The sequence below is a fragment of the Olea europaea genome, unplaced genomic scaffold (assembly GCF_002742605.1).
Source record: "Olea europaea var. sylvestris unplaced genomic scaffold, O_europaea_v1 scaffold2312, whole genome shotgun sequence".
In the NCBI taxonomy this organism is placed as follows: Eukaryota; Viridiplantae; Streptophyta; class Magnoliopsida; order Lamiales; family Oleaceae; genus Olea; species Olea europaea.
In genome coordinates this window covers 16,250-31,814 of record NW_019241216.1, presented here as the reverse complement: position 1 = coordinate 31,814, position 15,565 = coordinate 16,250, and the positions used below count along the sequence as shown (strand labels likewise).

Below are 15,565 nucleotides of genomic sequence, written 5' to 3'. Positions count from 1 at the left end.
GCAAATCTCTAACTACAACCATGATATAAATATCTATACTTGGACTTGGAGGACTATTATTTGGGGTACAAGGTACAAAAATTTCTTTCAACTTAACTGGTTGGCTTTATTTCATCAAAGTCCTCGCATTACATAAATGACTATACGTTGACTTGGAAGATTATTGTTATGTGTTTGCACACTTGAGAAACCCATCGAGACCCACAACCAACTCATGTCGGACCACGTGGCGCTCAATCCGAAGTGATTTGCATAGTCGAGGCCCACAAACCGAGATCCACAGATGCCTAGGCCCATGTATACCGAGACCCATTTATCATTGCCTCATGAGGAGCTTCCGAAGCCCATATGCCGAGGCCCTTTGAAGATGGACAAGGCCCTGTTTGTCGAAGCTCTGTAGCCGAGGTAACAGTCTCCGAAGCTCAAAGCAACATCTTCCATAAACACCTCTCCCAAGAGATCTTCTTCACAAAGATCTTATTTAAATGATTGATAGGACGTTTGTCATGAGTGTAAATGTTAAGTCCTGTCACTCGTAGAGGTGGCTCTGCTAATCAATAAATGTATAACGGGCTAGGTGCGGCTGATGCCTATAATTTGACATGTAACTCAACCGAATGTAGCCACGTGTACCCCGAACCAAAGGTCACGATCTAACTAGCGACACTATAAATACTCCCCCATGTACCCCATACAGAGGCTAATGCAAGAATCAATACAAGAAATCACATTTTACTCTCTCTTTCTTATTTTCTTGCAACACAATACGAATTTACGCATATTTACGTACACATTAGCAAACATCGATTGGTAATTATTGTACAATCGGTCTACGATCATCTCGTCGGATTCCGAACGTTCTCATCCTGCATCGTTGAGCTACTCCCATGGCCTTGATTTGTCATTTTTAGACCGTCCACGTGTTTTTGCGTGTTAGACTTTCACTTACGTGAGCGCGAGTGGTTTCAGTATTTGTTGGCAACATTTATTAGGGTCAACAAAAACCATTGCAAGTGTATAATTCATTAACAAGTAATAAAGAGAATTTGAGTTCAAGTATCGTCTCACAGAAATTGATTTAGTTCGATTTTAAATATCGCGACTTTAATTGAAACAATAATATAGTGATGTGTTTGTTTGTGACTAAATTGTAACTAAAATAATTTACTTATACAATTATGAATTAATTAATTAAATTAAATATAAATTATGCTAAATGCAAGTTGATGTATTCTAATGAATGACAAGCGCCCTAGGATCATGAATTTCCATACAATAATCATTTTTAACCTTAGTTATATACTTTGATAACACGATTAATTTTTGAAGAATCAATGTTCCTATTTTATTCAACAATCTCCCTCGAGTATTGTTAAACCTACCATCATATAGGATCCAACTATATTTCAATGACGGATATGAACGTACATGAGTGCATGAATTTTTATGAACACTTAAATATTCACATAAAGTATAGCAATATATTTCTATCTCATGCCGGACCCAATAACGATTTACATTGTGTCAAACATTTTTTCTTTTTTTCAAATGCATAAAGTAAGCCCCCAAATTCATAAGAACTACCATGCACAATAATTGTAGAGAAAAGATAATCATGTAAATAACTCAGAATCCAAAACCTAGTGGTGGCAATGAGCCGAGCAGAGCCGGCTCGACCGTTAACCTCACGAGCTCGGCTCGCGCTCGTGGCTAGTTGAGCTTGGGCTCGGCTCGTTGAATTTGGGCGAGCTCGACTCGGCCCACTAGCTTGTGGGCCGGGCCGAGCTTTGTCTCGTGGACTCGTCCCTTTTATTTATTTTTTATTTTTTTAAGAGTTTTACAAATAAATGAAATAATAGAAAACACTTTTAAAAAAACTAAAAAGTGTTAAAAAAATACAAATAATTTAATGAAGACAATTTTTTATTTTTTTATTTATATCATGTTGTAATATTTTTTTATAAAGTATAAAATATTTATATAATGAAGACGAATTTTTTTTTAAATACATTTAGAAAAAATATTTTTTTATTTCTTTTTAAAGTAGATAAAATGTAAACCCTCCTCCTTTATTCGGGTTTGGGATCAGCTACATCAATTTTAAGGAGACAGAGTTAAAAATTGTACACGAACAATTTATTGTAACGTGTACAATTTTTTAAAGAAAATTAAATTTAACGATTAAAAACTAAAGAAATTTTAATTAATATAATTAAATCAAATATCACTTACTTAACGACATGCAATTTCAGCGTATTTATCTTGTAATCGAAAATGAGCATCCTATCAATCATTCACGCACGTTAACGCTTTCAAAACATCTCCTTTCAGTCGGCTCCAGACATCGGTCAAATTCCTTTTACCTGTACTAAAAGTAGATTCCGAAGCAACAGTGCTAACCGGATGTGTTAGTAGATCTTTCGCAATTGCAAAAACAATTGGCCAACGTCTTTCACACTTTCGCCAGAATTCAATTACTTTTTCTGAACTTTTTTTAATTGTTCTGTTTGTTGGCATATTATGATTGAAGTAATCAATTAATTCGACAGACATCGCATTTTGAGTTTCGATCGATATTTGATGAGATGCATATGTAGACAACATGACACTAGATGAACATATTGCAGTTGCATCATATCTAAATGTATTAATACTTTGAAATAAATTTATTATTTCGACATCATTTTCTTCAATTTCAGTAGAAGGAGTAGGTGCAAAGGATACCCGACTGACATTCGCACCCATTCTTTTAGCATATAAATCCTACATTCCACATAATGTTTGCTCTAAATTCTTATAGGTGATAGGTGTATCAAGTATTAAAACTTTATTAATTTGATCAATTACGTATTTAGTTCCCGAAATATTATATCGAGGGTCCATTGCGCATGCTAAAGGAAATAATATAGGCAGTTCTTCCCAATATTTTCTAAACTTTAATTTCATAGCAATTATAATTTCACTAAAAGTAGAATCATTTTTATATTTATGAATTGTTCTTGCAATTATATAAAAGCGTTCAAATACCATACAGCTTGTGGGATAACAAACGTCGAATAAAATTTTTGTGCTCTCATAAAAAGATGTCAAAAATTGTTTAATTTTCAAAGTTAAAATCCAATCAGATTCATTTAATATACCATTGTCATCACTTTTAACGTGTCTATTTTATAAAAGTCAGTTATTAAATTTTCGAAACCTTCACATGACTTTAATAGCAAGTAAGTAGAGTTCCATCTATGGCCTACGTCACTAACAAATGTTTTAGCAGTCGTCACCCCTAGTTCGGCACAAAAATTTTCAAATGCTTGTTTTCTACTAGGAGAGATCGTAATATATACTAATGCATTCCTAATTTTTTGAAATTCATTCTTTATATGTTTTAAGCAATCTTGCACAATTAAATTCAAGATATAACACATACACACAACAAATATGAAACAAATATCCACCAAAATCAGGTTTAAGTGTCCTACACAATTTATCGACGACTACCTTATTAACACTAACATTATCAAAAGTAAAAGACCAAATTTTAGTCTCACAATTATATTATCTAACAATACTGATAATAGCATTATATATATTATTAGTATTGTGAGGAAATCCAATAATTCTAAAAACAATAATTTTTTGTGCATGCACCAAAGTGAGTATATATAGTGTGCAGTTGCAACTATATATAATTTTTTTTTAACCCCTTGCCATATATCAGAAGTTAAAGATATAACACCTCCATATTGTTGCAAATTCATAATTAACTGTTGTTTTGAATTATTGAAATATTATATTGTATTGACATGAAGAGTGTTTCGACTTACCCCCAAAGTACCTCGGTTGTCTGCAATAGCCAGATGCAACTCAGTGGTGGCAACAAATTTCACCATTTCGATTCGAGTATTGTCCTCCGAATACACCAACGTGGATATGGGTGAAGTTGTAGAACCAGCGCCTAGACTGTCGAATTGCAATTGTGTTTGACTAGTTGGAAAAAGTCCATGTCTGGCCGCACATGCTTTGTAGTAGCAGTTAAGATGGGTGGTATCAATTCCTTTTTGCCATGCCAATCTTTGTTAACAGTATTTACATATTGTTTTAGATTCTGCAAGGCCATCGACGAGCCGAGCCGTCGAGCTGATGAGCGGCTTGGCCCTTTTGACATCCCTACCAAAACCCGTTTTCAATGTCAAATATGTAAAACTAAATATTAAAAACTCGTATTACAAGATTCATCGTTCTCCTAACACAACGAAATCTAGCCTAGCATGTGAAGAAAAAAGCAAAAGAAATTTGTTCATAATTCAATCTTGATCTTGAATTTGGATATGTTTTTTGCCACCTTTGACAATTGATTCTCCCACTAATTATGTGTTGAGAGTTGATATTTATAGTAATCTCATAGAAGTCCCAAAAGTCCTTAGAATTCTTGCAAAATTAGCCCAAGAAAAAGTTTCCTTATTGAATTAAAATTCTGAAACAAAACCAATTTTTCCCCCACAATGCCCAGGCATCCCTTTTAGCCTCGGTAATTGGATTTCATGTCTAGGCGGTCGCCCGGAAAATATAACTAGATAGTCGCTCTGTTATGTCAACTTTCAAATTTTGCATTGTAATTCCCGAATGCAATTCTTATTTCTTTTAAATCCGTTACCTTTGAATTTCAACCCTTCAACTTCTAATTGCATTCAATTGAACCCGTAACATCTTTAATCTTCATTATGTGGTCCGAATCAACTATTGAAATGTTACAATTTAGCTCTCATACATTTAATTTCACCATTTTTTCTTTTTAACTTACTCAGAGACAGATCCATCACTAAAATAAACGAAAAATAAGTCAAGTTAAATAGAATTCAACACGTTCATGTCATAAAAGCTTAGTAATATTATCCAAATAAAGGCACAAAAAGCACTTTTCAATAAATTATAAAAACATTGATCCAAATGCTAATTTTAAAAAAATCCTCAAAATCTTATTAAACAAAAAATAAAAAATCTGCAAAATTTCCGTCTTAGCTTAATACTCAACACTATTTAAATGCGATGGAATCTAATCTACGGTGGATCAATGGATACAAGGTCTAGTGACGACGTTTTGACTGTTGGTGTTTGACAAATGTGTTTTCCAGCGTGGTGGTGATAGGTGGGTGAGGATGCATTGACGGTTGTAACTCTACGATTTTGCAAGTTTCGACCACTTGGTTAGCGATTTTAGGTTTGGGGAGGCATCGAAAATCTTCTTTACTTGTTTGCTCCGGTGTGCATCATAATTTTATTCCATTTTTCTCTATTATATAATTGAATTACGATTACAATAGTAAAATTATGATGGTGTATTTATCAAAAATATATTTTAGATAAAGTGTAATTATAAAATAATACAGTTAGTAATGGCAAATAGGAATGTCAATCCAACTCGCGGCTCGACCCATAAAATGCCCAAGCCAATTTGACTTGCAACTCCGAGCCACACGAGCCAGTTTGCGCGGCAAGCCAAAATGGCCCATGTCACATGCCAGATTGCCTGAAGCTGGAGTAGCAGCCTGCTTTACGTAGCTAACAAGTGCCTGTCACCATAAATTTAATATATAATTATTAAAAAAAAAATTGAGTCGGCTCGTCTCGACTCAATAAGGCCTGAGCCAATCATCGATTTTTCAATTGAGCTTTTCATGCTCGGGCATGCTGTCTTTGGGTTCTGAGCTGGCTCGACCTAGTTCATCTACATCCTAGTGGCAATATAAATGTACCCTTCTTCCAATCATTCTATAATAATCATCGAATACATAGACCTACCAAAGATCGAAATGAGTGCTAGCTATAAATAAATATAGAGAAAAGAAACCTTTTTATTTGTTGAATTAATCTACATTCCTTCTAACTCATGTTTGAAAGTTGTTCATGAACAATAAAAAATGATTTGATCATTTATAAATGATAGCCAAACAATGAATTGCTTATGAGTTTTGGTTTGCACTTTCTTATTAAAATTGCCAAAAAAAATAATAAATAATAAATAATAAATTAAATTAAATTAAAATTAAAAAGTTTTAAAAAAATAAACCTAGAAGGAATTTTTATCCGCCATTTTTGCGAGCTACTCATATTAGTATAGTAGTTTAGACGTTACTGCAAAATCTTAAAACATCATGTCGAATTGTTATAAATATGACTATTTTCCTTTTTAGCCTAACTGTGATAAAGAAAATAATTGATTGAACTCACGTACCAAACTTCGACTTTGGAAGCAATCTCACCTATAACTCATCTAATTTTGATTGATGAATTGAACCACTTTTTATTAATTTTTTTTTTTTTTTTTTAATCCGAATGTTGCATAAGACGACCAGACGATAAGAGTTGTACAAGATTTTAGATTTTTAAAATTTTTATGAATATATATTTCATACATTAAATAAACAAGACACCATAAAAAAAGAGTTATTCTACACGTACAGACATTTAAGTGTACAGATATTGTACAGAATACTCACATTAAATTTTTTGTCAATAAAATATTCATGTGGGGCCCATGCATTTTCTGAGATCTGTACACTTAAAATCTGTACTCTCGGAATTTTGAAAAAAAAAAAAAAGGAGCATCGTGAGGGAGGTAAATCACGGATGTGTCTCAGCAGGTCAGGAAACAAAAGTTTGTCTGTACACTGTACCCACAAAGAGTCCAATTTCATATCTCAGAAATCAAATCCTCATATTGCGGCTACCAGTAAGGCTGAAACTACCTCACTCCTGTCCTTTGCATCACTGAGTTATGCCTCGGGGGACAATGTGATTTCATTTAAAATCTTACAATTTGTGTAAAAAGACAAGATTTTAGGATTTTTTTTTTCTTTATTTATAAACTTGGAATGTATAATGTAGTATCTTCTAAAAGTACTAAATATGTCATCAGTGTCTGATTGGCAAGGGGTCGTTTTATATCACTTAATATTCTTATAGATTATATCTATAGTCATGTATCACTCAATATTCTTATTGATTATATGTATAGTCATGTCCAATATATGTTTGAGTCGCATTCTTTAAAAAAAAAAAAATATTTTAAACAGTGATTTGACATCTTTTTAATAACACATTATTTAATAAAATAATATTACATGCATTTCAAAATTTTTCTCCATTTTTTAACCACACGTTCTCCATCAATCTGCTATTATAAAATACATACTTTCAAAATAATATGGCTCAAGGACACACTTATTATATAGAGAGAGAAAATGTAGACACAGTTTCACATTCTCCCAAATTCATTACGAATACGAATATTAGATGATTGATTACTTTACATGCATGGTTTGGGAGAAAAGCAATTAAAAAACATAGAGAAGATGATTGTACGATTCCAACAATGCAGATACAGCAATTAAATACGGTAGGTGATGAACAATGACATCTTCAATAATAAGATCCATGAACTAGCACAACCTACTTAAATTTCTACTTATTTTAAATGCAATTACATGAGTAACTTACGATTTAAAATTGACTTTTATGAGTCAAAATAATAATAATAACAATACTAATATTTAATCAGGTCTAACTACATCCTTTCAAGATTAATGCCCTTGATTGCAAGTAATTTCTTATTGAATAGACTCAACACCTAACCACTAAATTACCGTATAATCCACATAGTATTTTTGGATTATATAAAACATCAAATTCATTGGCGTTTAACTAACATTATACACCGCTCTGAGTTTAAGAAAATTAGCACGGACCACAAGGTACACATGATGTCAATATAGGGTGATTCCAAGAGACTTTTCATTGTTCCACTTGCTTAAGAGACTTCTTACCATTTTTTGTTTTTCTAGGATGATCCTGTGATCATCTTCACCCCCAGAAATCAATATCTCTTGCAACACCATGGTCATGGAGGTATGTATTACTTTATTTGTCCTCAATTTCAGTGATTCTTTTCCCAGATTCACTTTGAAGAACGTGTTCTTGTCTTTGTCTGTGGTAACTCTTGAATAGAAGGAGATGATTTAACAAAGCGAATAATGGATCATCCAACTGAAAACCTGAATTTTTTCTTCCTTTTTTCTAAAAGTTTTCTTGTACCTTTTTCTAGTTTATAGTTATTTTCTTGCCTTATTTGTTTGAATTTATTATATCAAACAGTTTCTAAAATAAATCTTTTTTTTTTTTGCGTCATAAGATTTATCTAGACGAAGTAACGCACCAAAGTACTGAAGTAACGAATCTTTCGAAGAACATATTTGTGGTCAAATAATTGCCTGGACAAGCTTATGCTATCGACTTTAACTTGAGTAAAGAAAAATGGGTTTTGATATAAGAATTTAGCAATGTGCTGACAAATGACATGTTTGGTATAAGGGACCATTCTAAGTTAATCCTGATTGCCTCAGGGAAACGAGATCCCTAGTGGATGGCCACTTGGTCTAGGAAACATGAACATGAGATTTAGAGTGGTTGGGACCTCTCGTCCAATACGCTCATCCAGTTTCTCTTCATTCTCATCTTCCAATCTTGATACTGAGGTAATGTCTAATTCGATCGTTTTCTTGTTCTTTAAAATGCAACACTTTCATGTTAAGACAGCATTCTATAAGCTAAACATGTTGCCGGTGTTGTGCTATTCTAGTCAACAGCATCGTTCTTCCCAGACCGGAGTATGTCCCTAGGCCGGCTGATTGGAATTCAACCAAGGAATTTAGGAAACTCGTACTACCCAAATACGACAATCCTCAGCCAACAATATGGGAACTTATCCATTACGAGGTCCGACCGAGATGAATTCCAGGGCCAAGACAATCCCCAAGGACTTTGTGTTCCCCTGCTTCATAACGTAATAGGGAAGATGGGCAGAAGTAGAAGCAGCACAAGGCATTAAGGTCCCAGAGTCAGTTTATAATAGATATCTTTCTGATATATACAAGAAATAAAAATTTTCTATGGTGACTTCTTTTTAAACTGATTTGTCTGTTTGAAATTCCTTTCAGTCGAGCAATTGATTTGTGGAACATAAAATGAGGGAAGAGGAAATAAAATGTGTCTTGATTGAGAGAATTATACTCCAATGAACTCTGTATTTCCATTATAGTGATTTTATATTTGTATTCAGATTAGTACTATGACATAATTACCTTCACAGGAGAAAATGAGTTGATTCAACCTCCACAGAGTAACAAATACTCTAATGGGATCAAAATAAACAGAGTTAGCACTTCCAAGATTCTTCAACAACATTTACCAGCTCATACTCGATCACGGAGAATTAATACAGTTCGGCTACCTAAATTTGGCCCCATTTATCGACAGCTAGACTCAGAGACCCATTGAATATGTCCGGAGAATTACAGTGTTATCTGGCTTAATCAAGTCCAATGCATCGAAACTGAGCTGCCCATTACTGATGGAATTCACAGTGGATTTAAATGTCCATGAATAAACAAGCAGTTACTCAGGTTGTGTTAATTAGGTACACGAGCAATGATTATTCAGGTGAATCGAAGAGTGCACAAAACAACGATACCACCCATCAAAAGCATGAGTTTAGCATTTCACATAGTATTCATTGTATAAGCAGAAAGAATCCTGTTCAAAGAATTGCCCAGGTGGCGAACAGGGGGAAGGCCGCCACTCCTCCCGATTAGTCGAGTAAAACTTAGATACTTGAGTCATAAAAAAAAATGATGCAATGATTCTTGAGGATGGGAATAAAAAAAAAAAAAAAAAGTCCTGGTTACTAGTTCACAACAGTAGATGAGTGAAAACCTGAAATTTCACTCCTAAATGTTCCAATATTATGAATCCACTATAAGTTACCCAAACCCAGAAAAGAGCAGCAACAAGAAAAGCTGGTGGAAGATTGTCTTGTGTTTTACTTATTAGGTAATATTCAATTTGATTTGTTGGAGAGAAAAAGTTGAATAAATCAATTTCTACCCAACGGTCCTGTCATTACTCTTAAGTACTTCACAAATTTACCCTCCACATTATGTCGGTGAAATTTTAATAATAAAAAAATGAAGATACAAAATGAATTGGAAGATAATGAAATTAGACGCTTTCTTTAAGGAGATTCAAGCCTTTTGTGATTGGCAAAACCTAAAACACAGTGCAGCAGGACTTCTTTATGACTTATCCCCTTCGGGATACAATAGCTCGACTATTCGTTGTATGACTCAAACAAACTCTACACAAATAGTTGAGCTCAAAGCTCTACTAAAAGAAACACTCTTCTTTGCTCAATAATCTATCAAGGAAAATGAGTGAAAATATAAGGAAAAAAGCTAAAAAAAAATCATGATTGTTGTGATGGTGATGAATGACCAAGGAATGGTCATATTCATCGGTAAAAATAGACACCCAAAATAAAGAGGTGTCATAAATACATAAATTCTTTCACCTTTCATTTTCCAAACCTCCAACATCTTTACTTTCATAACTCCCAAAACCTAAAAACCTATTAAAAGAAAATATGATAAATGAATTTTAATATCAAAATGCACAACACATTACACCATCAATACAATGTTGACAAAAGTTGATGAAAAACGAAAATAAAACCAATAACAAGAAATCGCCATTATGGAAGGTTTGAACACAATTATTAATCGCTGTCCTCAAAACATATTTGTCGCCACGGGGCAAATGCTTGAAGGCTTTAATGGTAAATAGTTTCCAGGAGTAAACAAACCTTAATCCAAATATGAATCAAGCAATCAAAACTTGAAAAAATGAATTAAAGAAAAAATTCTAAAAAATTGGTTTGATCTTTGATTTTGGATATTGATGAATATATTTGATATTTGTGATATGTTTTTCAATATGAAAACCACTTATATTTATAAAATTCCGATTATCGTGCACAAAATGGTGCAAAAACCAAGTCAAAAGAGTGTGAAACACTTTAAAACAACACCAAAATTTAAATCGCCACTAAGAGGCTGCCTAGTTCAACAAAGTGGTTACTGTAATTGCAACACAAAGCCGGGCGGGCACCCGGCCTTTAGTCTAGGCGGCCGACCAAGCCATTTTTGGGCTTTCACCATTTTTTGTTCTTGTTTATTTTTCTCATTGTCAATCACTTCCATCACTTTCAAAATCACTCATCATTGTCGTTGGAACAATATTTCAACACATAGTACACTGTTAATTAGAAGCTAGAATTTCTATTAATTCTTTATGGATGGCCATTCTTGTTTTTATAGGCAGCTTGCTTGTGACTTGAAGGTCTTTCCCAATTTTTTGTTAAGACGAGCTTAATTACTAGTTGTGGAGAGAGATCAATAACGACCAAAAGTCTTTAAGTTGGAAGTCCTATCAATTGATTCATGGATAGTCTCTTAACATAGCATCTGTCAGGGAAAAATATAATTAGTAACTTTTTAGGATGAATATTGATGAGAAAATCACGAAATGAGCGGATAATGAAAAGTGTTAGTTTTGAATGTGATTAGAATTGAAGTTTAACTTTGACTGAATATTAAAAGTAGTTTTTTTAAGTTACTAATAGTGTTTTCCGAACATACATCTTCAAATTCAAATTGCACATAAAGAAGCAGCTTCTGCTGTGCACTATGAGGAATAGTTTCCCATGCCCTTTTAGCTAGACATTTAAATTGATAGTAGCTAAACAAAGAACTTCCACCAAGAAGAAACAGTAATGAATAATAAGTTTGAAATAGACATTTTGTCTAAACCAATTTGTTTGATAAGATGAATCATCGTTCCATTCAATCTAATATTTAGCCCCCTGTTTAGTAGAGATTAAAATTTATTTTTTAGAATATTTTAATAGAAGTTGATGATATATATAATTGAAAAATTGTAAATGCCATGAAATACATGATTAAAATTAATGGTTGACCGTAACTTTAATAAAAATTTTGATTTTAATTTCTATCAAATATGAGCTTAGTGAGGTCTATAACATATAACTCTTGAATAAAACATTAAGATAACTAAACAATAGCTCATGTATAGTGTACTATCTCGATTTTTCTCGCATACGAATCATGCACTAAGAGAAATGTAATAGAATTAAACTTTTTTGTCAGGAAAAAATTGCCACCCTCATTGAACTATACTCACAGGGGAGTGAAACCCATGTTAAAGAAAAAAAATAAAAATAAAAAAATCCCATACCTGCCTCCCCCGGGGGTCTGTAAAGGAAAGTTTCAAACCCTCCCTTACAACATAGTATAGATTTAAATGTAACAACTCACCCTGAAAATTACCCCGGTGGTCGGTACACATGGTTGTTACTCTGCACACGTTAATCTTCATGTGCATGTGAACCGTGAAGCGTGTGAACTCATTTTCCCTGTTTCTTTTATTTTTCTGGTTACCTTAGCAGCCGGAAATCATTTAATTCTTCGTTATGGTGTGAACACATTTGCATTGCGCTGTCGCTGTTTTACTGTTTGATAATGGGAGGAAAGAAAAATCCACAGCAAATCGACATAATTTATACGGATTTAAGAATTTTGACTAAATTGTTAATTAAATGTCAATAGCCGCCACCCATTTCACACTTAGCTCTGTTCGGGTTTTATTTTATTTTTCTAAGTTAAATATTGATTTTTAATCACACATTTCGTATTCATAAGTTTAAACCAAAAATAAAAAATAAAAGCTTAATGATATTCTCGACATTTAGGAGTTGTTTGATAAAAGGATTTCATATAAATTTAAGAAGATTTTGATATAAGTTGATGAAATATTTGGTAGAAAAATTGATTAAAATTATAAACTCTATGAGATGTATAGTGAGAACTAATTACTTATTTTGACCTCAAGTTTTTAAAATTTTTTTTAATAAATTCAAAAAAAGCACTTAATTTAATAGCATACTAATTGTTCCACGAGTTAAATAACAAACTTCCCGAAAAACCCGTAAGCTTAAAGTTATTCGTTTTTGTATGGTAACATTTCATGGAATAATGCTATTGGCAGTAATTGATGTGAATGGCAATTAAATTTTTAACATTTTTGATGCAATTTACGCATATTTAAAACTATTTTCATTGATAAAGCATATAACAAGAAGTGTTAAAATATATATTTTATATACAATATACGTGTCATTCTCTCTATAATATGCTTGCAAGTCGATGCTTCATAAAGACAAATTTGATAAATACGACTAATTTAAAATTTACAAGGCATTCACTACATTATCGACTCCACTTTAGAAATAAACTTTTAAATTTGTTTCATATCGAAACCAATGAAAAATGTTTAAATGTTTCTATACTTTAGTTTAAAATAGTGAAGATTTAAGATTATAATGTCGACTATCAACATATTTTTGGTGATTATAGAACGTTCGTAAAATATCATGCTGTCATTTCCACGATACCATTGAAAAACGCTAGTTTGAATTATTAGCTGAAGTTTAATGTATTCATACTTCAAAAATGTCTCATCAATTTGTCATTTCTTCCTATCAAATCTTGTGGGCACAGTTCCGACCACATCCCCACGCGATGCTAGCACCGACCACCCAATCTTCGGACACAAAAATAACCTTTTTGTTTTTCACATATAAATATAATTATCGATTATTGATATAATATACTGCACCTATGTTTAGTTTAGATAAAAATATTTTTTTTTATTAAATTTAATGAAATGTATTGGTGAAAAGATGTGAGTTCTTAAAATGTAATTAAAATTTTAGCTGATCAAAACATGAGCTTAATATGTTAACTTAATTTGTCATAATTCATGGAAAAAAAAATACAAAATACTAAATCATTTCACTGCGTCCTTTCCGTAGCTTTTCCCTTATTAATAAGTTATAAGTTCGTAAGTCAATTATTCACAAATTATAAGTCATACACAAGTTCGGGCTAACTAATACCTATTGAGAATTTGTACTTAATTTATGTTTAAGTACTAGCGATAGAATACATCAGTTCAATAATGAAAGACAAATTTAATTCGAATCGTGAATTCAACATAAACTAATCCACGAACGGATTGATGTGTTATGTCGCATTAGTGCTTAGTCGATAATTTCTCTCTATATAAAACATCTTTAAACCGTGATTTGCTTAAAAATGTCAAATAAGCAAAAATAAGCAGTGTTTAAAAAATAAACATGTTCAATGCAACATGATAATGACTCTTTTTATTATAATTATTTTTATTTTAATGTAGATAATAGATACGTAAGCCGAAATATTAAGAGAGAGACAAAAGTTATTGAATATTAACTTTAAATTTGACGTATATTCATTAGACATTAATAATCCTAAACTCGAAGTCCGTTTATTTAAGTGACAATTAGATACAAACTTGTCATTTGGTTTAGATTCTAATTAATGATTCAGTTCAAGAGGAGCAATCGACAGTCTTACAAATTGAAAATCAGGGGCTAAAATTATACTGTTTTAGGTTTTGATTAATCCGCCCCAATGATTACCCAAATCAAAATGTACAAATGGGGTCCACACGTAGTTGTAGACAAGAAAATTCAGAGCGCGTATAATTATTAATTATTGAGAGCATGAAGGACTTTTATTTGTCGCGCAAGATTAGATATTGTTGTCTAAAAAATCCTGCTGGTTTTATCATACAATTATGTTATTTATACATGTCGATGCTATGTTATTATAAGAAATGTAGCTTGTCAACCCGCATGATGTGTAAAAAATTTGACCATTTATTAGAATAAGTGTTAGGAACCTATCATTTGGCGCCGTTCGAATAACAAAACCTTTCAAATAAAGTGCCAAATTCCTTGCCACATCACAAGGTATTAACAAAACTGTTAAATGTAGCTAAAAGACTTGCTATATGTACATTTCGATGTGTATAGACCCCATCACAAGGGGGGTCTACGATTTTTTTATTCATCGTGGACCCCTCTCTTATGACGGGGTTTGTCAATCCCAATGCATGAATAGAAAAATCCGTTTGGTGAAATTGTTTACCATCACCTTGGGACGGAATGCCAGCTCTGGTTAGATTATTCAATGATGCCCTTGTTTGAGCCCCATTTTAAGGGGGAAAATGAATTTTTAAATAGTGTATTGGTGGAAAATGTATGATCAAAAAATAATGAAAAATTTTGGATTTGTGTGTAATATTATTTTATTAAAAATGTATGGTTGAAATGATATCAAAATACTGTAAAAGAATTAATTTTTTTTTTCCAAAGAATGAGGGTCAAACAAGGGCGATATGTGTCACAATTTTGTTTGTTGCAAAAGCGTGCACCAGAAGCAGGAAGCAATTGGAAATGTGCCACCTCACACGCGCACACAAAGCACCCGTGTAGTTGACTTATACCGTATTTTACCAAAGTTAACAACCAATTGCCACGAAAAATGAAACAAAAGAAAAAATCCACCACAGTATTTACCAGCAAGCATAGAATACGCAGGGCATTTTCCTCTTTATATACATAGCACGACAATACGAGTCGAAAGAAAGTGTTGTGTACGTTGTACAGAGCACATTTGCCACGTAACCTGTTGGGTCCCACTTCCCCATTCATCAGTCAAGGCCAACCAACCTTGACAGACTGTACCACCATCTTCACCTCTATATAATCACTCAT

The 15,565-nt window shown here is 32.7% G+C and overlaps 1 protein-coding gene across 2 annotated transcripts; it reads left to right on the top strand.

Annotated features, from left to right (window-relative positions):
• Nucleotides 1–7,662: 7,662 nt before the first annotated feature.
• LOC111381492 lies at nucleotides 7,663–9,116 on the top strand. Of its 2 annotated transcripts, XM_023005277.1 has the most exons (4): nucleotides 7,663–7,748; nucleotides 7,839–7,902; nucleotides 8,397–8,528; nucleotides 8,633–9,116. In XM_023005277.1, exons 2-4 carry the CDS (start codon nucleotides 7,891–7,893, stop codon nucleotides 8,879–8,881), a joined length of 393 nt encoding a protein of 130 aa, XP_022861045.1. In that variant the 5' UTR covers nucleotides 7,663–7,748; nucleotides 7,839–7,890; the 3' UTR covers nucleotides 8,882–9,116. The 2 variants fall into 2 exon arrangements, with proteins under 2 accessions (XP_022861045.1, XP_022861046.1); XM_023005278.1 differs by having other exon boundaries at nucleotides 7,704–7,902.
• Nucleotides 9,117–15,565: the final 6,449 nt, after the last annotated feature.

Coding starts and splice junctions, on each gene's coding strand:
- LOC111381492 (XM_023005277.1), top strand. Junction 8,529..8,632: donor CTTCCAATCTTGATACTGAG/GTAATGTCTAAT, acceptor GTGCTATTCTAG/TCAACAGCATCGTTCTTCCC.